The sequence below is a fragment of the Kogia breviceps genome, chromosome 7 (assembly GCF_026419965.1).
Source record: "Kogia breviceps isolate mKogBre1 chromosome 7, mKogBre1 haplotype 1, whole genome shotgun sequence".
NCBI lineage: Eukaryota > Metazoa > Chordata > Mammalia > Artiodactyla > Physeteridae > Kogia > Kogia breviceps.
Genome location: NC_081316.1, coordinates 18,174,331 through 18,196,252, shown reverse-complemented (window position 1 = coordinate 18,196,252; position 21,922 = coordinate 18,174,331). Strand labels below are relative to the sequence as shown.

General features: G+C 43.6%; 1 protein-coding gene across 1 annotated transcript in view; it reads left to right on the top strand.

Moving 5' to 3' along the window:
- Window positions 1–21,922, top strand: part of TESMIN (testis expressed metallothionein like protein) — a 39,821-nt gene that overhangs the window by 9,269 nt on the left and 8,630 nt on the right. The window contains exon 3 of the mRNA XM_067037778.1: window positions 2,002–2,093. Within this exon, the coding sequence (XP_066893879.1) occupies window positions 2,002–2,093 (92 nt within the window). The remainder of the gene's footprint in view (window positions 1–2,001; window positions 2,094–21,922) is intronic.

The window sequence follows — 21,922 nt, the reverse complement described above, 5'->3', positions numbered from 1 at the left end:
CTTGTTTTGCTAATGGTTTCAGCCCCAGTCAGCAAGGCACACGTTGGACTTGCTTTTCTACCCCTGAGCTCCTGCACTGAAAGGCCCCTTGGGACCATAGTCTCCCTCTTTCTGCTCCTCCCCTCTTTTCCTTGGCTGTGATTAGACGGACCTCATTTTGGCTCCCCCGACCTCTTATCCAGTGTGGACCTTGGGGTAATTATTTTAGCAATGCATTTGCTGCAACCCTAGAACCTCTGGCTTCCTTGCCAAACCCCAATTCTGTATATTCTTCAGCGCTTTGCTGCCCAAAGTGCGTGCGGTGTGTGGACCAGAAGCGTGGACATCACCAGGAAGCTTGTTAGACATGCAGGATCTCAGGCTCCACCCCAGACTCACTGACACAGAATCTGCATTTTAGCAAGATCCCCAGGTGACATGACAGGGAAGCACCCTCGTAGGGTTTATTTCTTCTGTCCTAGGCAGTTCGACATTGCCGAGGAAAGTCATGGATTCTAGCATAAAGCTGCCCTAGATTTACCACCTATGTAGTACTGAAAAGACATCTCTCTTTCTCTGCTTTACTTTGGGGCTAAATAAGCAAAGGAGAAAAAGAGCAATTGTATCTGGTTTATGCAAAGAATTGTCTCAACTCTGAAAACTATGAAACCCTTTCTTCAAAAGAATGCAAAACTTTGGACTGCCACCTGGAGACGTTGGCCCAATAATTAGGTGTCTGGGTGACTGCAAAGGAAACAGTTGCAGTAACCTGTGAATGCTTCCCTCCAGTAAAGTGAGTGAGAGGAGAGCAGAGCCCTCTAGCTCTCAGCCAGATCCAAGAGGGCGGGTCCTGGCAGTGACTCCTCCGTGGGACTCAGGGTTTGGGGTGGGGGGCGGATTTGTAATGAAGGAGTTGGACCCAGAGTGGTTTCTCAGTGTCTTCAGGCCCCAACAGGGATTACACACAATTTTAAAAGAGGCAGAAGAGAGAAAAGAAGGAAGATGAATAAAATGTGTTTTTCCAAGACCATGCTTTTTCTTTCTTTCTTTTTTTCTTTTTCTTTTTGGCCTCACAGCTTGTGGGATCTTAGTTCCCCAACCAGGGATTGAACCCGGGCCCTCGGCAGTGAAAGCGTGGAGTCCTAAGCACTGGACCGCCAGGGAATTCCAAGACTATGCTTCTTAAATAAAGCTTATTTTTAAATTACAAGTTTTCAGGGAGGAAGGGACAAGGATAGGATGTTTAACTGTGATACATACAAATAATCTCAAAACCTAAATTTCTTCAACACTTTAAATTTCTTCAAGCTTCTGATAAGAAGAAAATTAGGCCAGTGTTGATTTTGCTACCCTTTCCTTTCCCTGTGAGCCATGCTAATGGATAATATAAAGGAAAATGAGAACGGAGAAAGCAAAGGACATGGATAATGCAGAGATTATGACATTGCTTTTGAATTTGTTAAAATTGACTACAAAATTTTTTATGAATAGATGAAAAAGTAATGGTTGCCACTGAGACTTCAGATGTCAAGATCTCTTGTGTTGTACTAAGAATATAATAATAATTAAAGAACATTTTTAGCTTACAGAAATTTGTAGTTGAATTTATTTCACAGTTTGTAGTTCATCAAAATGAAAAAGATGCCCATTGCAATATCGCCGGCCAGCCAACTGACAGCTGTGTGTACTGCTTGCCAGCTTGTGGATGGCCTGGCCCAGAATCCATAGCCCATTTCCATCTCTGTCCACAGTCAGGGCGTTCTCACCCCAGGGCATCCTGTGGTCAGGCGGGGTAAGTTGACTGGGCTGGGCTCCTCCCACTTCTGCTGAAAAGCCTCAGCTGGAACCTGCTCAGGTGTTAGCAGAATCGTGGTGGTAATAAGGCCTGGATGAAGGTAAAGAGATTGTGATGTAAACCTCCAGAAGAAAAAGAATCATTTTTATCTGTACCTAGGGGCTGACGGGAATAAACTTTCAAAATGTATACTAATTCAAATTATGCTTGCCTTTGACTTTACACAGCTTGATAATGGAGCCTTACCATCCGTAGTCAACGGGTCTGCTTTCCCTTTGGGATCAACTCTTCCAGGACCACCAAAAATAACTTTGGCTAGGTAAGGATTAAAAGCAATCAACTGTCACTTACTTTAAGTTAAGAGTTTAAGAGGATCTTGGGTACATTTGTGATTTTTTTCCTGAGTTTTAAAATTAGCTTTACCTGCAAACCTTTATGACTTCTAAAATATGTTTATATTCAGCAGCGCACTAACAGTGTTTCTGCGCGTGTCCGGTTTGTGGTTGCTGGAAAGACTGGTCTGTAACCTCCATTTGCTTCCACTCTCCGTCCACCGTCCGCTGTCAGTGTTTCAGAGGCTTGCTGCCATTCCTAGCTCTGTCTTGAGTTCACATTGATTTAAACTTAGCTGCTCTGTTTCTTTTTTGCTGTCATCAACGTAAGTAATGGTGTGGCAGTCACTTAATGTCACTTAATGTCGACGGCAGTCTTTATGTGCCTTTATGGCTGCCTCTGCCCGCTGCCTTCCCTGTTCTGTCAGTTCACGTTCAATGACAGGGGCTGAGGCACACGGTCTCCAGGTGGATGTGGCTGCGCTTATCTGGGGCCTCGTCTTGCCATTTTAAAGTCATGTCTATAATTGTAACTAATTAAACTACCAAGCTGGTCGAAACTCTTTGTTGAGTTAACGAGTAACATTCATGTGCTATTAGTAGACGGGGGCAGCCCTTTCTGTTCATGGAACCCTTTAGCTGGTGATGGCAATCAGTCTCTTCCTGCCTTCCGAAGTTTGGGGGCACACAGCCTAATGCAGATGTACATCTGAGGACCCGAAAGAAATCAGGGCAGGCAATTTAGGAAGTGTAGACTGTAGCCTCTAGAGCCTCCGGGCTCCTGAAGTGTCTACCATCAGGCACATCTTCACTGCGGCGCTGGCGAGCGTGAGGAGAGCCCCCTGGGGCAGTGCGAGAGGCCTAGGTGGAGTTCTGGAGACTTGCTGGGATTCAGTCAGCACTTCACCTCTGCTTCGTCGCTGAAGAGTGTCGGTTGCTCACGTGATTTGCTGCTTCGGCCTTAGCTGTTGGTTGTGGAGCTGGTTGATGACTCTCACTTAATTTGATGGACTAAGACTATAGGAGCCATTCTCCTGGCTCCACTCTTGGCGCGATGGATCAGCGAGGGTATGGTTGCTGTCGTTGTGATTGGTTCTGTAATCATGGCTCTTAATGTTTCTGGACAAAACAACTATGTGGACAACCTCTAGATTCTGCTGGTATGTAATACTGCCAGCATAGTATTACACCATATACCCAGGACGTTACGATCCTGAAGATACTCACTTTATCTTTCTTGTAATCTGGGAGCATATGGCCAACAGTATTGCACCACTATGTGCTTTAGCATGTCTAGCACATTCAAGGGAATTTGGTGTTTCTAACACTTTAGTTCAAGTGTGTGCTCTCAGAGCTACAGCGCCGTTTGAGGCATCTCTGTGTTGCAGCTGATTCGTGTTTCCACAGAGGAGCAGTAGTGAGGAAGTCACCACCGCAGTGTATTTCTCCTTTTCCCACCCTCCCCCTGCCTTCTTCCCAGTCTCTGCTAGCTTTTCTCTAGTGTGAAGGAATTATGCAGGTCATAAAATATTTTTCTATCATAAATGATGTACCAGGAACAACATGAGCTTTGTTTTTGTATTTTTTTGCTGCAAATAATTACTTGATTTGATGTTATGCCACTGAATCAGCCAGATGATTTTTATCTCAACATCCATAGTACTGACGGTGTACTGGAATCTCTACCAACTTATTATTTGTGGTGAGGGAGCTGTCAGAAAACTGTTTGCTGGCTGTTTCATTCTGTATGAGTTCCCAACCACAACTAATTTGCTGGACCTCTTTACCTCTTTAGATGCTTTGTTAGGCTTTTTTTTTTTTTTTAAACTTCCACGAGATAAGAGAGTCAAGCTAGGTCTGAAGACATCAGAAAGGAAATTCTGTCAGCCCAATACTGTTTGAACGTTCTAAAATAGTAGATGACATAGAAGCAGGCCAGCTTGGGCCTTACGGCCAGCAGTCCATATGGGTGAATTCACGCAATCGTCATTCTTTAGAGATAGGTGGTGAACTGGCTAACTTATTAACTACCTTATCATATGAATAAAAGTTCGCGTCCTGTCCCTCTGCGTCGCTGTAATGGTCTGAGTATCAGTCAGGCGTTAATGTGAATTTTGTTACATCATTGATGCCTTTATTTTTGGTGACATAATGAACATTATAATACTCAAGAGTCCGCTTCTCTGGAAATTTTTTCTTAAAGATGAGGTCATATCTCAACTGTGGTACAGTTTATTCATAATGCTTTTCTGAGGCAGAGTTGTCCAGATCTCTTCTAACCCTTTACTCTTCAGATTGGCAAAAAGAGTAGTCAAACATTATTAGAGCCATGCAAGTTTTTTCCCAGTTTAGTCCATTACAATGAACTTGTCCCTTTACTGTCCCCTCAGGCGCTCTTGCTCATCCCTGATGTGGTGTCTTTGCTTCAACTGAAACATCCTTTTGTTGAATAACAAAAACCTTCACATCCTTGAAAGTCAATGTCAAGTTCTACTTCTTTCAGAAGTAGTTTGTTTTGTTTTTACATCTCTATTAAACTGCCCCTGAATTTTATGTCATTTACAATCAGTATCATATAATTTGATAGTTGATTATATAATATCTTCTGTTCTCTAATTTTTCAATTATATATATCATCTCATGTCCCAAATTATTTGGTGGATTCCTCTAGAACAGGCACTGTAAATTTAAAAATATATTTATATTTTGGTGTTCCCCTGAAGCGCTTATGACAGTCCTGGCCACATGGTGCTCTCTTAGTCAGTGCCTGTTGGCATCTTCCTGACACTGTAGATACTCAGTGAATTGTCCTCTCTGCTTCCACAATTGTGGCAGGTTCCCACTGGAGTGTCTCCATGGACCTCCACCTCATTTTTAAAGGAAAGAGTTTTGGTTCCTCTGGACAGGTGCCAGGCCACCCCACGCCCCATTGTAGAGTCAGGGCTGAGGGCAAGAGCAGTGAAGTCTGTGTGCGTGTCCCCTTCCCCTGAACAGCCCATGTGTGATCCAGGGTGGGTGGGCCAGGAGCGGTGTAGCCAGATCTGCCACCTCCAGGCACCCCTGAGAACAGAAGGCTGCAGCTCTCCTCTCTATAAAGGAGAAAACTAGACTAGACGAAGAATAAATTAGTATAGCATTCAGTGACATAGTATGGGGACATTATTTTAAAAACAAGAGACATCTCCAGAAGAAGTAACACTTAGCAGCTCACCCAGGAGTCAGTTACCATTTGTTGTTTCACATGAGGGAGGACGGGGTCAGGAAACAGAAGCAGAGCCAGTGAGAAGAGTGGCGGAGCCCTGATGAGCCAAGCAGCCAGAGCAGAGGGGAGGGTGGGCTGAGCTGAGGCTTAGACTGACCTCAGCCCCGACTGGACACGGTTGTGTTTGTGCGGGCACAGAGCACAGGCCGAGGGTAGTTCCCGTGCCCTGTGGGGTGGCAGGGGACTGTCAGCAAGCCCTGTGTGTGCCAAGTACTGTAGCAGCTCCCGTAGGAAACCCGAGACCAGGATGTGTCCCTGCCCGGAAGCAGCCAGCGGTTGCAGAGGCGGAGACTGCGTGAGGCGAAGCCTGCACACGCGGTCTCGGGGAGCAGGTGGCCGAACTTGAGGGAGGGAGGGAGGGAGGGTGAGCCCCAGTCACAGCGAGGGTTTCGGCACGTGTGCTCCTCCTCGTCCCCGGGATCTACCCACCGTCTCACATGGCCGACATCCCGAGTTCCCTCACGGAGCAACATTTCTAAGTAGCACTTGGGAACTTGTCCCAATTTCTTAACCCGCAGCCGCCTCTCGGGTTTAGCAGCATCCAGCGCACATTCGTCTCTCCTCCTCCTTTGCCCTTGGAGATGGCTTCTAGGCTAATCCCCAAAGGAACGGTGAGGAGGGAGGTCCCCAATGCCCACTTGATACGTTCAAAACACGCTTTGATACTGGTGGTGATACTAGTTGGACAGCTCTAACAATGCGAACAGTCGTTTATCTGTTAGTCTTTAATTCATACTTTTCATTAGAGTTCTGATTTTGGAAAATACAGAAAATAAAAATAAAAAGAGCTATTTGGTGTGGGGAGCCACACACAGTAGAGGTTTAAACAGATCAGTGGAAGAAATTTGGGGAAGGCTTCTTGGGGAGCAGACAGCGATAGGGTCCCTGGACGTGCAGCTGGACCTGGCCAGGCTCGCTCCCCCACGTGTGAATGTGCGTACCACGCCCCCTCATGATCAGGGACTGATAAATAACACCTGTAACTCTCTGGTGTTGAGATTTTCAGTATTCGTTCAAAAACACCAGATGCTTAGCTAATTCTCTTTTTAAAGAGTAACGATCTGAATACATTTTCTTTTTTAATCTTTATAGAGTAACTGTTAGTTCATGGGACACAAAGTCTAAAAAGCCATGTAACTGTACCAAATCCCAGTGTCTGAAATTGTAAGTAATCACAAATCCTTCATTATTAAATAGAAATAAGGTCGTTTAGAAGTCAGTAAGCGGAGCAGAGTGCAGACAGACCTGAATGGCTAGTAGCATATAGGTTACAGTTAAGACTCAACAGCTGCGTCCTGACGCTCCTCGTAAACCAGAGCAACAAGAAGCCACACTTTCTGCATAAACCTGGTTGGGATCTTTTGGTGTTATCTTGACCAACTAACCTAGAAAAGGACCTCAAGTGGTGTGATTTTCTTGGATTTTGGTTTACATTGTCTAACCCCCCAGACAAGTGCTAAACAAGGCATCCTTGTTGAGCATTAACTGTAACATTTCCACCTCCTAGTTTTTAAAAGTTTGATGAATTGGTTTACTCTCTATTGAATTCTTCTTAGAAACACTCTACCCCAGGGATGCCAGCTCCCGAGAGGCTCGCTCAGCGGCATGGTAGGGCAGGTTGTGAAGCAGAATCACGGGCCGGGGTGGATGGTGTGGCTGAAATAGGAAGCGGACCGGCCACCCGACTGACGGCACCGCGCTCGAGCCCCGTCCCCACCCTGTCACGTGGAGACTCTCACTGGTGTGGTCTGCCGCTCTCAGCCTCTGCTCTGGGCTGCTGCTTTCCTGCACTGAGTGCCTGCCTAGCTTTGTTACGTGATGGAAGGGGAGATGCCGCCTCGCCCGATGTCTAATGACCCTAACTACCATCTCCACGCGATGTTTCCGTTGCAGAGCTTCTGCTGAAGTCACTGAGAGCTCCAGTGATGGGACAGTGATATGGGGGTGCAGACGTGGGTAAAAATCCAGAAGCCCGTGAAACTTGGTTCACAAAACAGAACGGAAAAAAAATCTGATTTTTTAAAGTTAATTTTGAAATCTAGGGTTGACTGTATGTGAATACTGAGTTGTCATTGGTTTAGTCTGTGAATGCGAGGCCTATACCTGTCTGAACGTTGGAAATGCCACGAGACCACTGATCAGGAGCCCTAAAAATGCAGCTGGGTGAGGAGGAAGGAGAACAGAGGGCAAAGCCCGGACCACGTGACACTGTCAAGCCCGAGTGGCCGGCCCAGATGGAGCCTCTGATGCGGTGGAGGACGAGGTGGTAGAGTCTAGAGTGGACAGAGCCGGGGGTGGGCGTGGCTTCCTGTGGGCAGGGGCTGCCAAGCTGCTGGCTGGGTTGGCGACTGGGGAGCCTGTGAATAACCCATGAAGCCTAGAGCAGGGTGTAGACTATGACCGGGGACAGAATGAGGTAACTCTTAAGGACATGGAGATAAGATGAGTCTCCAGGAAGGGTTTAACTTATTGATTACCTCATAATGGAAAAGCCCAAGAAAGAGCTTCCTGCCTAGAGGCAGCTTTCCAGATTAATCGGTGACTGACACACTAAAGAAAGAGTTTATCATCACAAGGGGGCTTGGTCAGCACTGGAACAAAGGAAAAGGAGGCTCAGAGCAGTTTCCAGTGCTGTCCAGGGAAGGGAGGCACTGTCGCTGGGGGCCGCGGGGGCCGCCTTCTCCAGAGAAGTGCTGTGTGCTGTGTGCCCCGTGACTCTGCACCTCTAACTGTTACCACACTCAGCGCTGGCCGTTTAGCTTCCTCAGTAGCTCCATCCCGAGAAGCAGGGGGCCCTGGGCAGAGGCTGCAAACGTTATGGGCACCGGAGGGGATGATATTTCCACTATAAATTAACACACAGCATTCTGAGCAGTGCATCGCGGTTTGGTTGGTATCAGTCTGTCACTGAGAAACCGATTATCTCTGGAAATACTGCTTTTGGAAAGGCCAAGGAACGGGCAAATGTACCCCCGCGGAGCTTCTTGGAGAGACCCGTGAACTGGTGCTGGTGGCAACACCACTCTGTCTCTCAGTGTGCCACAGGCACTCGCACTGGAGCAAGTCAGGGGTGGGTTCACCGTTGCCTGCTTCACTAGCAAGCATCACCACCGGCTTGCTTTAGCTTTTTACTCCCCGCAGCTAAGCCATGTTCAAGGCAATGGAATCTAATTTTCTTGGAGTGCATTTGTCCTACTTTATTTGGGAGTCTCTCCTGGATAAAGGTTAAGAGTGATTACTACTAATTGGCCATTAATAAAGAGAAAACCACATTATTGTATTTTTTAAAAATCAAAGTGATACATACACATGAGTAAAAATCAGTGACTGTATCTGATTATGATGGAAAGTCCTGTTACCCTGCTCCACCTCTCCCTACTCTCTAGACTCCTCCCCGGAAGCTACCGTTTTAGTGACTTACGTTTTCAGGCTTTCTGAAGTTTGCTTCCACGTCTGGAGAGGTTATCTATCACCTTTCTTGCTGTGGGAGAGGAGGGACCCACTCTGCACTCGTCCCCCTTTGCTAGAGCCGCCCTTTGCAGTGCCTTTGCTCGTTCCCCTCGAAACCTGAAAGCCTGTGCTCCAGCCTCTTGCTGCTGTTGTTCCATTAGCCATAAAAAGCTGAGAATTGGTTTTTTTTTTTTTTTTTTTTGCGGTACGCGGGCCTCTCACCGTTGTGGCCTCTCCCGTTGCGGAGCACAGGCTCTGGACGCGCAGGCTCAGCGGCCATGGCCCACGGGCCCAGCCGCTCCGCGGCATGTGGGATCCTCCCGGACTGGGGCACGAACCCCCGTCCCCTGCATCGGCAGGCAGACTCTCAACTACTGCGCCACCAGGGAAGTCCGCGAATTGTTTTTAAATGATAAGGTTAATCTCTATAATTAAAATGGTGGTGATGTAAACTTAATTAAAAGGTAGATAAATGTCTTGTGATTATTTTATTGAAAATTTATCAATTATTAAAAATTGATTTTAAGATTTTATAAGTAGTTCATGTCTACCTTTCTATCACTGTGGGAAATGATTTTCTTAATAATTTTTATGCATTTTAAACATTGATTTACTGCACCATGATTAGGTTATTAAAACACTGATTGTAACCCACTTTTGTATCAGGATGTTTTTTGATGCAGGCAGTGACATGTGTTAAATTCTGAACCTTTGGACAATAATTTCATAGAGTGAGAAGGAACCCTCTGCAGTGGAGTGGAGAAAGGGCTCTTCTCTTTCACAAGCATGCTGAAGGAAGGAATTGGCTTTATGTTATGAGTATAGGGTTTTTCCATGGCAGTTTTAATTAGCCCTTTCATGAATCAACTTTAAACAAATCCAAACTCAATTTTTTAAGCATCTTCCATTCCAACTCAATTTTTGCTGAGATACTGGGTGGGACTTGTTGGGAGCAGTTATACTATCTAATTTTTCACCCTAATCAAATCTAAATCAAGATTTTAATCATAGATTGGGAAGTCTCCAATATTCCTTCTTCAAATGGCCTTTTGCCTCTGGTTAATTGGATTAATTAATTAACTCGAATTAATTAACCAGAATTCTGTGGAGCAGAAGGTCAAATCTGGATGGTCATTTTTTATAGTCTCTTGTTCCTTACTTATACTTTTGATCCCTTCTTTTATATTTTAGAATAATAAATACTTAATTTATATTCTATAGCTTATAATTCTAATACTAAAGTCTCTGCTTATCTGATTCTGGTGTTTGTTTCTTCTCTTGATTTTTCACTCATTATGGCTTATTACCTCATGTATTTTGTGATTTTCTCTGTGTGTTTGTGTGTGTGTGTGTGCGCGCGCACACGCGCACATGAGAGAGAGAGAGAGAATTATAATCATTGGAACTTTATATGTGGGGATTCTTTGAGGTTGGCTTGAGAGTGCATTTCTTCAGAGAAAGTTTGAGTTTGTTTCTGCTTGGGACTTGGTGGCCCTTTCAATTTGGACAACATAAAATTTTTGGCTAAGTTTTTTTTTTTTTAGGCCACACAGTTAATATGAATTCAGGTCTCAAACCCAAGTGAGTCCCCTCCTCTCAAGCCAATGCCCACATGCATTTTTCTTGCCCTTTCTTTTGCAGGGCATTTTTCCTAGTTCATTCTTCCACTGGGTACAGACCTTCTACTGTTCCAGCTTTATGTGTAGATCTCGGAGCTGATTCCATGCCTTGAGCATTAATGTATGTAAATATATTAAATATATGTAAACACGTGTGTTAGTGTATAAAGCACTTAGAGCAATGCCTGGCATATTGTAAATGTTCTGTTTGCCATTATTATGGTTGTTGTCGTCCCCCCCCTTCCTCCCTGTAACAGTTAAAACCAAAGCCTTTGGTTGTTGGGATCAGTAGAGCCCTAAGATAGCTGCAGGCTTCAGCTTTAGCTTACCCCACTGAGTTTTTGCTTCTCTTTCATATTTTGGTCTCTGAGGCATTTCTTTAATTTTTTTTTACCAGCTCAAATATGCATCTAAAACGTTTCAAATATTTATTCCAATGTTTTAAAGTGTTCCTAGCTGGGGATTTGTCAGGATGCCAATGAATGAAGAATGAGTTTCGAATATATATCATCTCAAATCTTTTCAAACACTACAGCTAAAATTCTAGGATACAATGTGCTTGTGAGAAGTGACTGTACCACGGGGTATCGCAGGTATTTTCTTGACAGTATTATCACCTTCTCGTTAAGTGACAGACTAAGATTACCCACAGAGTGCTGGAATGTTGCCAGCCTGCCAGCACTGAAACAGTCTGTACCTCAAGGACAGCATCTTTAACAGATGGTGCTCACTTGGTATTTCACAGCCAAGAGAGGGGCCACCAAACCTCAAGTGATAGCTGTAGATGTGGTTTCCTGGGCAATGGTGAGAGTAGACTGAAGAAGGGGGACAATACAAATAACTAGTACAAGAATACCTAGACTGCAGATGGCACCGGTGACAAAGCGTGAACTGACAGGAATGAGGCATGCCCTGAAAGACCACCATCCACTCTCATTCATCAAACTGCAGGCAGCCAGATTTTCTTCCACTGAAGACTTAGAACCCTTACCTCTGTCTTGACTGACCCACCAAGCGGGGGAGCCTGAGACCAGAGAGGGTGATGATTTTCCAGCTGTCTTCTTGTGGCTGACACTATCGCTGTTACCAATGGGAGCAGACCAGTCTGAGTCTACTAGGAGAGGAAAGCAATTTTGCATGGAGGGGAAGCCCACATAAGTAGTAGAAGGGAGTGGAAGTTTGGCTGGGGGCCAAGGTGTATATCCTGGCCCTAGACATGGGTTTTCAACCCTGTCTGACCCTCATTCTAACCCCAAGAGAGAGCACGACCATAAGTCTTATGACAAAGAGGACTGTGTCTTATTTACGGCTATATCACCAGTGTCTAGCAAGAGGTCGATGTCTACTGGGCCCTCAATACTTATGGCTGAAGGTGAGCAGTGACTTTTGATGAACAGAAGTTTTAAATTTAATGTAGTCAAAATTATCACGTGTCTTTATTAGTTTTCTTTTACGTCTTTATTATTATTGCCTTTTTGTGCCCTGTTTAAGAAATCTGTCCATATCCCAAGGTTACACAGATGTGCCATTAGACTGTCTCTAAAAGTTTTAAAGGTTTGCTTTTTGTCATTGGGGCCTTAATGCACCTGAAATTGATTTTTCTGAGTGACATTAGGTAGGAATCTATTTTTTTCCATAGGTACAATTAATTTTCTAGCACCATTTATTGCAAAACCGTAATATGGTCCCCCATGATCTGCAATGTGTTCCCTGTCAGCTGTCAAAGTTTGAAGTACACATGTGGGTCTGGTTCTAGGTTCTTAATCCTGCTCCTTGCATGGATCCCGCTTCTTAGTTGTAATGATTCACCTGTGAATTTCCTCCACCTTTGTATTTAAACAGTCATCTTGCCTGCAAAGAAGGACTATGGTATTTTTCCTGTCTCATCCTTTTCGTTGCCTTATAGCCTTAGCTGGGACCTCAGTGCAGTGATGAAGAGAAGTGCTGGTGCTGGCATCGCCTTGCTCCTGATTTTAATAGAAACACTTCTAAAATTCCCTTACCCTGCCCGAAATAAGATATTTGCTGTAGGTTTTTGAGAGATGCTCTGTAGTAGGTAGAAGACATGCTTAGACACTATTTCAAAGACTCTAAATGACAACCATTTCAGGGCTCTGGGGCAACTGATCACTATCAGTGTCTCCACCTCCTTTATCAGCTGCTCTGCCATCCTCAGGTGAGTGGTTCGGTTCTGTGGGCTAAGAAGGCTGCCCCAGCTGCCACCCTCACATTTGCATTCCACCCACTGGGGAAGAAGAAGAGGAGGGCGAAGGCACACTCCTTACCTTCCAAGGCATAACGAGAAACTGCCACAGTCACTTCCACTCGTATCCCTTTGGCCAGAACCTAGTCATGTGGTCAGACCATACCGGGTAGGAAGCTGGGAAGTGGGGTGGAAATGGAGCGGAGTTGACCACATGCTCAACCAGAGTTGCTGTCAAGGGGCAGAGTAAGGGGAGGGTGGGTCCTTCTCTGCCACATGCCCACTTCGAGCTAAGGAAGTGTCCTTCTATGCCTGGTTTCCTAAGAGGTTTTCTTTTAAAATTCTTATTATAAATGAGTGGTGATTTTATCAAAGCCTTTTTGCCTGCATTCATTGAAATGATCAGATTGTTTTCCTCTTTTAATCTTACAGTTTGATCTATTACAACATTTTCTAATGGTCATCCACCCTTGTAGACCAGGGATTAAACCCAATTTGATCATGATGTACTAATTTTATCTTTTGTATGTACTGCAAGATTCAGTTTTCAATATTTTGCTTAGGATTTTTGTATCTTTTTCATGAGTGAGATAGATCTGTAATTTTCCTTTCTCATATTTTCTTTGTTTGGTTTTTGTTTTAGTGCTGAATTGCCTGATAAAATGCATTAGCAGTCTTGCCCATTCCCACTGGACCCTCTTCCTTTTCTCTAGCCTCTGAAAAAGTTTGGGCAAAGTAGAACTTATTAGTTCTTTGAAGTTGGATTAAACTTTGTGCATTAAGCTTTCTGGGTTGGCGTCTTTGGGGGCTGGAGTGGAGGTATGAGATGGATTACTCATTCACTTTATTTAGTACTTATTGCTCTCTCTAAGTTTGTGTTTCTTTTTGAGTTCATTTTGTTATTTTATTTTTTCTTGAAAATTGTTGATTTCTTTAAATTTTCAAGTCTATTAATATATCCCTGTTCATATATTCTTTTATTATTTTAAAAATTATCTCTGTATCTGTAGTTATAGCCTTTAAATTTTTCTAATTTAAATTTCTGCTATTGTTTATTTGTACCTTTTCTCCTCCTCAGTCAGTCTCATGAGAGGTTTGTCTGTTCTGTCAGTCATTTCAGAGCACCAACTTTTGGTTTTATTTTCTTGCTAGTCTTTCTGTTTCCTATTTCAGAAATATAGTAAATTTTACTCTTTACTATTTTCTCCCTCATACCTTTATTATGTTACTCTCTGTTTTGCTAGCTTTTTGTGTTAAATGCTTATTTATTTCCAATCTTTTTTGATTTTTGAGGAAATGCATTTAAAACTATAAATTGCCTGTAGGTACTGCTTTGCTACATCCTCCAAGAGTTAGGTGCTACTTTCATTGTCATTCACTCAAAATATTTTGTAATTTTCATTATAATGTTCTCTTCACCTCATGACTTATATAGGTGTACATTTCAAAGTATCCAGATATGTATGTATGCATATATGTGTGTGTATATATATTTTTTAAGCAACATTTTTGTTGTTAATTTTTATGTTTAATTATAATATGTTAAGATGATGTGGTCTATATGAGATCAATGCTTTGAAATTAATGAAGACTTCCTTATGACTTAATGTTTGATCGATTTTTAAAATATTCTATATTAACTTAAAAATGTATATTCTCTGTTAGATACATTTCCTATCCATTAGCTCCAGTTTGTTAATTTTGTTTTTTAAATCTGCTAAATGCTTATTAAATTTTGTGTGATTTATCTGTTTTTGATAAAAGTGCATTAAGACCTCTCACTGTGATTGTGAATTTGCTTATTTCTCCCTTATAATTCCATTTTAGTTTGTATATTTTGAGTCTATAGTGAAGGGTTATACAAATTCATGATTGTTGTACCTTTTTTGTGAATTATTCCATCAACTGTTAAATATGTCTCTGTAACCTATTGCTTTTTGCTTTATATTTGGGTGTTTTTGGTTTCATATTAATGTTGCTAAACCACATTTTCTTTGGTTCGTATTAGCAGGTTGTGCCCCTAACATCCCTTTATGTTCATACTTTCTGTGTGGTAGTTATATTTTAGGTGTGTCTCCTGTAATCTAAATATAGTTGGCTTTTTAAAAAGCGAATCTAGGGCTTCCCTGGTGGCACAGTGGTTGAGAATCCGCCTGCCGATGCAGGAGACACGGGTTCGTGCCCGGGTCCGGGAAGATCCCACATACCGCGGAGCGGCTGGGCCCGTGAGCCATGGCCTCTGAGCCTGCGCGTCGGGAGCCTGTGCTCCGCAACGGGAGAGGCCAGAACGGTGAGAGGCCCGCGTACCGCAAAAAAAAAAAAAAAAAAAGTGAATCTAATAATCCATGTTTTAATAGACTTTTAAAATCCATTTGCATTCTTTGTCTCATTATTGGTATATGTGGAATTATTTGTCACCTATTTTTGGAGGCTGTTTTTTTTAACATCTTTATTGGAGTGTAAATGCTTTACAATGGTGTGTTAGTTTCTGCTTTATAATGAAGTGAATCTGCTACACATGTACATATATCCCCATATCTCCTCCCTCTTGCATCTCCCTCTGAAGTCTTAAAATTTATTTATTGAAGTTCTTTTCTTTCCCCAGTAAAATGGCAGCATTTCATACATGCTCTCTGCACCTTGCTTTTTTTAAATCGTGGTAAAATATGCAAAACATAAAATTTACCATTTACCATTTTAACCATTTTTAAATGTATAATTCAGTGACATTAATTACAGTCATGATGCTGTGCAACCATCACCATTATCCATTTCCAGAACTTTTTCATCATCCCAAATAGAAACTCCGTACACATTAAGTAGCTTTCCATTACCCCCTTGCCCCAACCCCTGGTAACCTCTGTTCTACTTTCTGTCTCTTAGTTTTCATATACCAGGCACCTCATGTAAGTGGTATCATACAATATTTGTCCTTTTGAGTCTGGCTTCTTTCACTAACATGATGTTCTCAGGGTTCATCCATGTTGTAGCATGTATCAGTACTTTATTTTTTTTCAGGCTGAATAATATTCCACTGTATGTACAGACCACGTGTGTTTATCCATTCATCTGTTGATGGACACTTGGGTTGTTTCTACCTTTTGACTGTTGTGAATAATGCTGCCTATGAACATGGGTGTGCAAGTATCTGCTTGAGTCCCTGCTTTCATTTCTTTTGGGTGTATACCTAGAAGTGGAATTGCTAGATTATATGGTAATTCTATGTTTAACTTTTTCAGGAAACACCTTACGGGGTTTTCACAGTGACTGCACCATTTTACATTCCCACCAGAAATACACAATACCACTTTTGTGTTTTCTGATTACTGCTTTTTCTTTGCTTCTTTTTGCCTGATATATGTTTTAGGAAATTAACACTAATGGCAAAGTGGAGGAAGTTGAAAGTTAGGAGGCTATCACAACAGTATAGACAAAAGATGATGATGGGGCTTCCCTGGTGGCGCAGTGGTTGGGAGTCCGCCTGCCGATGCAGGAGACGCGGGTTCGTGCCCCGGTCCGGGAGGATCCCACATGCCGCGGAGCGGCTGGGTCTGTGAGCCATGGCCGCTGGGCCTGCGCGTCCGGAGCCTGTGCTCCGCAGGGGGAGAGGCCGCAACAGTGAGAGGCCCGCATACCGCAAAAAAAAAAAAAAAAAAAAAAGATGATGATGACCTGAACTAGGGCAGAGATGGTAGCAATGAAGAAAAAATCCACAGATTTAAGAGACATTTCAAACATACGCATTGTAGCATTTTTTCCACTCATCATTTATTCATTCCACAAAGTATTTTTGAATGCCTGTGATTTCAGGAATAGGGAAGACAGAAATGAGCAAGATAGTTATGGTCCCTGCCCTCTTAGCACTCACAGTCTAGTGGGGGAGACAGACATGAATAAAACAATCACACACGTGGAGGTCATGGTAGAAAGGAGCAGCAATGGGCAGAGGGTGACAGGGGGAGCTGACCAGGTATGACAGACAGGAAAGCTTCCCAGAGGACAAGAGGGGTATCGGATGAGGGGGCAGAGGTAGATTGAAAGTGGGTTGATAAGAGCATTCTAGGCAGAGGAAACAGCAGGTGCAAAGGCCCTGTGGCGAGAGAGAGAGGGTACACGGTTCTCAGAACAGAAAGGAGGCCAGTGCCACTTGTGTAGTATTGTTCATTATTCCAAAATATATAAAATGATCTGAATGTTCAGTATAAGGGGAATTATTAACTAAATTATGATGCCACTATAGAATGGGGTATTGTTCAGTCATTAAAATGGCATGTAAATCTATTTACGTGTAATATTAACACTCATAACATTATATTGATAAGTAATGAAAGCAAGCTGTCACATTGATTACTGACATTGATACATAATGAAAGCACATTGAAACAGTGTATAGAATATTATCTTTTTTATATATTATATGTAACCAAACAACATGTATTTATTTTAATATGTATAGTTTTACAGAAAAACTCTGAAATATATTTGCCAAATGATCATCTCTAGGGAGTGGGATTCTGGGTGATTGTAATTTTTCCTTTTTGCTTATTTACATTTTAAAAAACTACAACAAATGTGATTTACTTGTATCAAGAATAAAATTAGCAAAGACATTTCTGAGCCAGAATCAGTAGACTTGGTATGTGAGAAAAGAGAGAAAGGTAATCGTCAGAAATGACTCAGGGGTCATGTTACTGGGTGGATGGACACCATGAATGCAGAGAGAGACTACAGAGTGAGCACAGTGAGGGCTGAAGGTGAAGGTCAGGAGTTAAGGTGTGGACACTCTGAGTTGGAGGTGGAAATGTCTGATAGGGTGGAAATGTCTGATAGGAAGTGGGGAATGTGGTTCTGGAGCATAATGGTGTCACACGCTGCTGAGAGGTAAATGCAGCGAAGAGGTCCTTGCCTTTCTGGTTAAGGAGGTTGTTTGAGAGTTAGGGGGATGGAGAAGACGGTCTGAGCGCAGTAGGTTAAAGAAAGAATAGGAGATGAGGAAGGATAAGCAGCAAGCGTAGAAACATTTGGGGAAGAAGAAAATGAGGGTTCGGTGATACACAGTTACAAATCTTCAACATAAAGTTTTAAAAAGTAGAGGGGACAGAGTTAATAAGTAAAAGCACCCAGCAAGTTGTGGGTGCAAGAAAAGAAATATGCCTAGCTTGAACCTTGGTGAGTAAGCATAGTTTGACTAGGTATAAAATTCTAGATTGTCAGTTTTTCTCTCAGTGCTTCGAAGGTATTATTCTACTGTTTTCCACTATTTCTAACACGAAGTGAGTGGTCAGTCTAGGTAATGTCTTTTCTTCTGGTCTTTTTACAAATTTCTTTTTGTCTTCAATTTTTCTTTTTATTTGCCTTTTTGGGGTTCATTCGGTTTCTGAAATCTGAGGATCCGCCACTGTCAACAGTTCTGGAGAACTCACAGATATCATCACTCCAAATATACTTCTCTTCCATTTTCTCTTTTCTGTCCTCCTGTAATGCTAATCAGACATACGTGAGCCCCTCTAACTAGCAACCATTTCTTTTAATCTCTCTTCCATATTTTTAACTTTTTTGTCTTTTTATGCTGAATCTGGATCTAATTTCTTTATCTTTCAGTTTATCCTTTCTGACTTTTCATTTAGTTATTATTATTATTTTTTTTGTGATATGTGGGCCTCTCACTGTTGTGGCCTCTCCCGTTGCGGAGCACAGGCTCCAGATGCACCGGCTCAGCGGCCATGGCTCACGGGCCCAGCCGCTCCGCGGCATGTGGGATCCTCCCGGACCGGGGCACGAACGCGTGTCCCCTGCATCGGCAGGCGGATTCTCAACCACTGCGCCACCAGGGAAGCCCTCATTTAGTTATTATTTTTATCCAGCTCACATGCACATAGTTTAAGGAGCCAAATAATTATACAAGGCTTATGACAAAAAAAAGTAGTTCCCTGACAATTGTTCCTTATTTTCTGATCTCCAGGAACTTTTAACCCTTAACCAAATCTTTTAATATTTGCCTCCATAAATCAAAATAACATGCTTGTGTTGCTACTTCTTGGCTTTTCAGTTTGGGCATGATCTCTTGTATTTGTGCCACGAAAGATATAGATTTAGCTCTGTTCCCTCTTGCTACTCACACGTAACCCCCCTCCAAACACACACATGTCCTGTTCCCAGACATCAGATGTACTTGGTTGGATCAGTAGTATTTATTTTTTATGACTATGAAAACACTACTCACTACTGAGCCTTGATTAATTTTCTTCCTGCACTTCTTTACCTTTTCCCTTGAGTCAATACTCAGTTTTCTAATGTACCTAACACTAACTTAACCCTTAACTCTCCTCCCCTTGTGTAACCATTCTCTCAACATGCTCCAGCACACTAGGTACTCAGTGAATTGGTCTGGAGGAAGCCTTTCCTGCAGCCGTCACCATCCTGCCCTTGAGTGGTTGGTTTCTAGGCCTGCTGCACAGTTCTCTTGGACTCTCCCTCCAGCATCAGGCCCAGGGTTTCCTTTGCTTCTTCCTCATGTTTGACCCCCCTGGCTCCTGGATTCCATTATCTTCCTCATTAGATTCACTGCATCATTTTGGTGCGGCACGTCTTCCAGTAGTTTCCCGAGCAAGAGTGACGGGAGAGAATGTTTTCAGACTGTATGTGTCTAAAAATGTCATAGTCTGTCCTCTCACTGACATGATCATTTTGGATGGACAATGAGATTTCCACTTTCAACTAGTGGAATTTTCCTTTAAAATTTTGAAGGCTTTGCTGCATTTTCTTCTAGTTTCCAGTGTTGCTATGAACTTTTTTCTTGCCCTTTGTATGAAACCTATTTTATTCTTTCTAGAACCTTGTGGGATCTTCTCTTTGCACCCCGTGCTCTGAAATTTGGTGAGTGGTGTCTTGTTCTGGCCATTTGGCAGTCCCTTTCACTCTGGGAACCCATGCCCCTTAGTGCTGGGAAATGTTCTTGACTTACTTTCTCCCCTTCATTCTTAAAATTCTATCTTTCTGGAACCCTTATTTTTTACATAAGTGTTCGACCCTCTGATGCTCCTCTACATTCTTCTTTCTCCTATTGTTTTTACTTTTTTGTATGTGTGTTCTGTTTTCTTATCTGCTGTTAAGTTTTTCATCCCTGTGATTACTTTTTTATTTTACATAATGTATTTTTTGTACTCTGAGTGTTTTTTAGCATCGTTTTCTTGTTTCCTGGATACAACTTTTCTTAATCTTTCCAAGGCTGTTGATACCCCCCTGTCCCCCACCCCATTTTCTTTTCCCTTCAGAGTCTGTTTCTTTAGGCCTCTGTCTTTCATATTGGATGAGTCCCTAAAATGTCTGCAGATCTTTGCCTGCCACTCTGCTCATGGTTAAGAACAAGGCAGAAGGGAGGGGGCTCTTGGTACGTTGGTGGGAGCTTGCTCCCTGTGGCTTCACCGTAGGGTGATCTTACCAAGCCACCTAATGAGGAATCTCAGTGTCAGACTCTTTATATTTTCTCTTGGGCTAGTGGGTCCTCAGAGAAGGCCTTTCCAATCTCCTGCTAGAATTCTAGGGGCTGAGTGGAAAAACCTGGGGCTCTCAGATTCACCTTTCCCCCTTTTGTTCTTTAGAATACCCCAGTCCTCAATTGTTTTACCCCAGAGAGTAATTTCAGTCTCTTGCCATGGTGGTGGAGGAGCAGTCAGGTACTGAAAGGGAAGGAGCCTGGGGACCCCCTACCTCCTAAATAGAATTTCAGCCACCTTCACCCCACTTCAGCTTGGTACCTACCACCCGTTCGTGCCTTCAGAGATGCTTCTCCACTCTCTCTTGCTAGCTCAGGTTTCAGTGTTCTTGAATCTGCTGTCCATTAACTCTCTCCCCTCTGTTTTCCAGCCTCCGAATCTTCTGTAATTGTCTCCGCTCCCTTCTGTCCATCCTAGTGGTCAGGAAAAACTCTCACATTTTCCCCTTGTTCTCTACCTGTGGCTCAGACAGTGCTGTGTCTCCACTCTCTCCTTCTGTGAAGTAGATTTGTGGGGAGGTGGCCTTTCAAGGATTCACACTTTACAGGGGTTTTTTGGAACCAACTCCCACCTTCTACAGCTCAGACTTTGTCTCGTGGCTCCTGTAGGAGTGGCCCATTTGATCCCTAGGACCTGCAGAGGACCCAGGACAACACTTGGCAGCTACAGAACTCACCTGTCTGGCTTCACAGTTCCTTATCTTTTCGCATCTGACAATCTCCTTTACTCTCCTCTTGGTTTGGCATGCATTTTGACACATTATTTTAAAATATTAAAATAATAAATGTTAAAATAATTGTGCTCAGGAGCTCTGTAGCAGGAAGGTTTCTGCAAACATCTAGTCCACCATATAGCCAGACACAGAGGCCCTCCTGCATTCGTTCAGCACTCTGTCAGAGGCACCCGCTGTGCGGGAAGCACGCCAGGCCTTCCCTCAGCAACCCTGTGAGCCTGGGAGGTCAGGTGCCAGGGCTTCCTGCCTCTAGGCGCTGACTGACAACCTGGATCAGATACCATGGGGAGCCAGTAGCAGAGCTGATGTTAGACCTGCATTTGAAGCTCTTTTCAATGAATCATGCTCTCGGAAGAGAGCGCTGTGGGTCTTTGCTAGTCACAAGCTGAGGCTGTGGAGTGGCTGATGAGCCTCCCAAAGGCTCTCGAGGGCGCAGGTTACAAGCAGGATATTTTACATGAGTTTTTACAGGAGTTGAGGAAAGTGTCTTGCCCCCGCCCATACTGAAAAGGTGTAAGCCTCAGGCCTACTGGGGCCTCTGTCGCACAGCACAAGAGCAGCTCCTACAAGAGCATGTAACGCAGTTCACAGTCATAAACGCTGAGTGGTCTTCAAGGGAAACGCAGCAGAGAAGGTGCTCGGCACTGCCCTTGAACTGCTGGGCGCTGCCCGTCTGACTCCAGGATCCCAGGGGCAGGTGCTGGAACGGGGTCTACTCAGCACGCTGTCCTGTGGACGCTGCTCGTGGACGACATGTGTTATCACAGTGTGACAGCAGTCGTGTCACACCTGTGTTTCCAACCCAGTCATGCCTCCTTTCTCCACCACTGACATGGAATGAAAGTGACACAAAGCCTGGGCCAGGGTCCCACCTCTAGGTCCCTTCGTTTTTTTCTCCTAGGCGAGGTCTGGCCGAGAGGTGAACTTGCTTTCAGCCGGGTTGGGATGGTTGATGGGAAAGTGACTCTTTGCTCACCAGCTTACAGTGTTCCTGGGAGAAGGGCGGTGGGCATTAGGGGCAGGAGACAATGGACGCCAGCGGACATTGTCCAG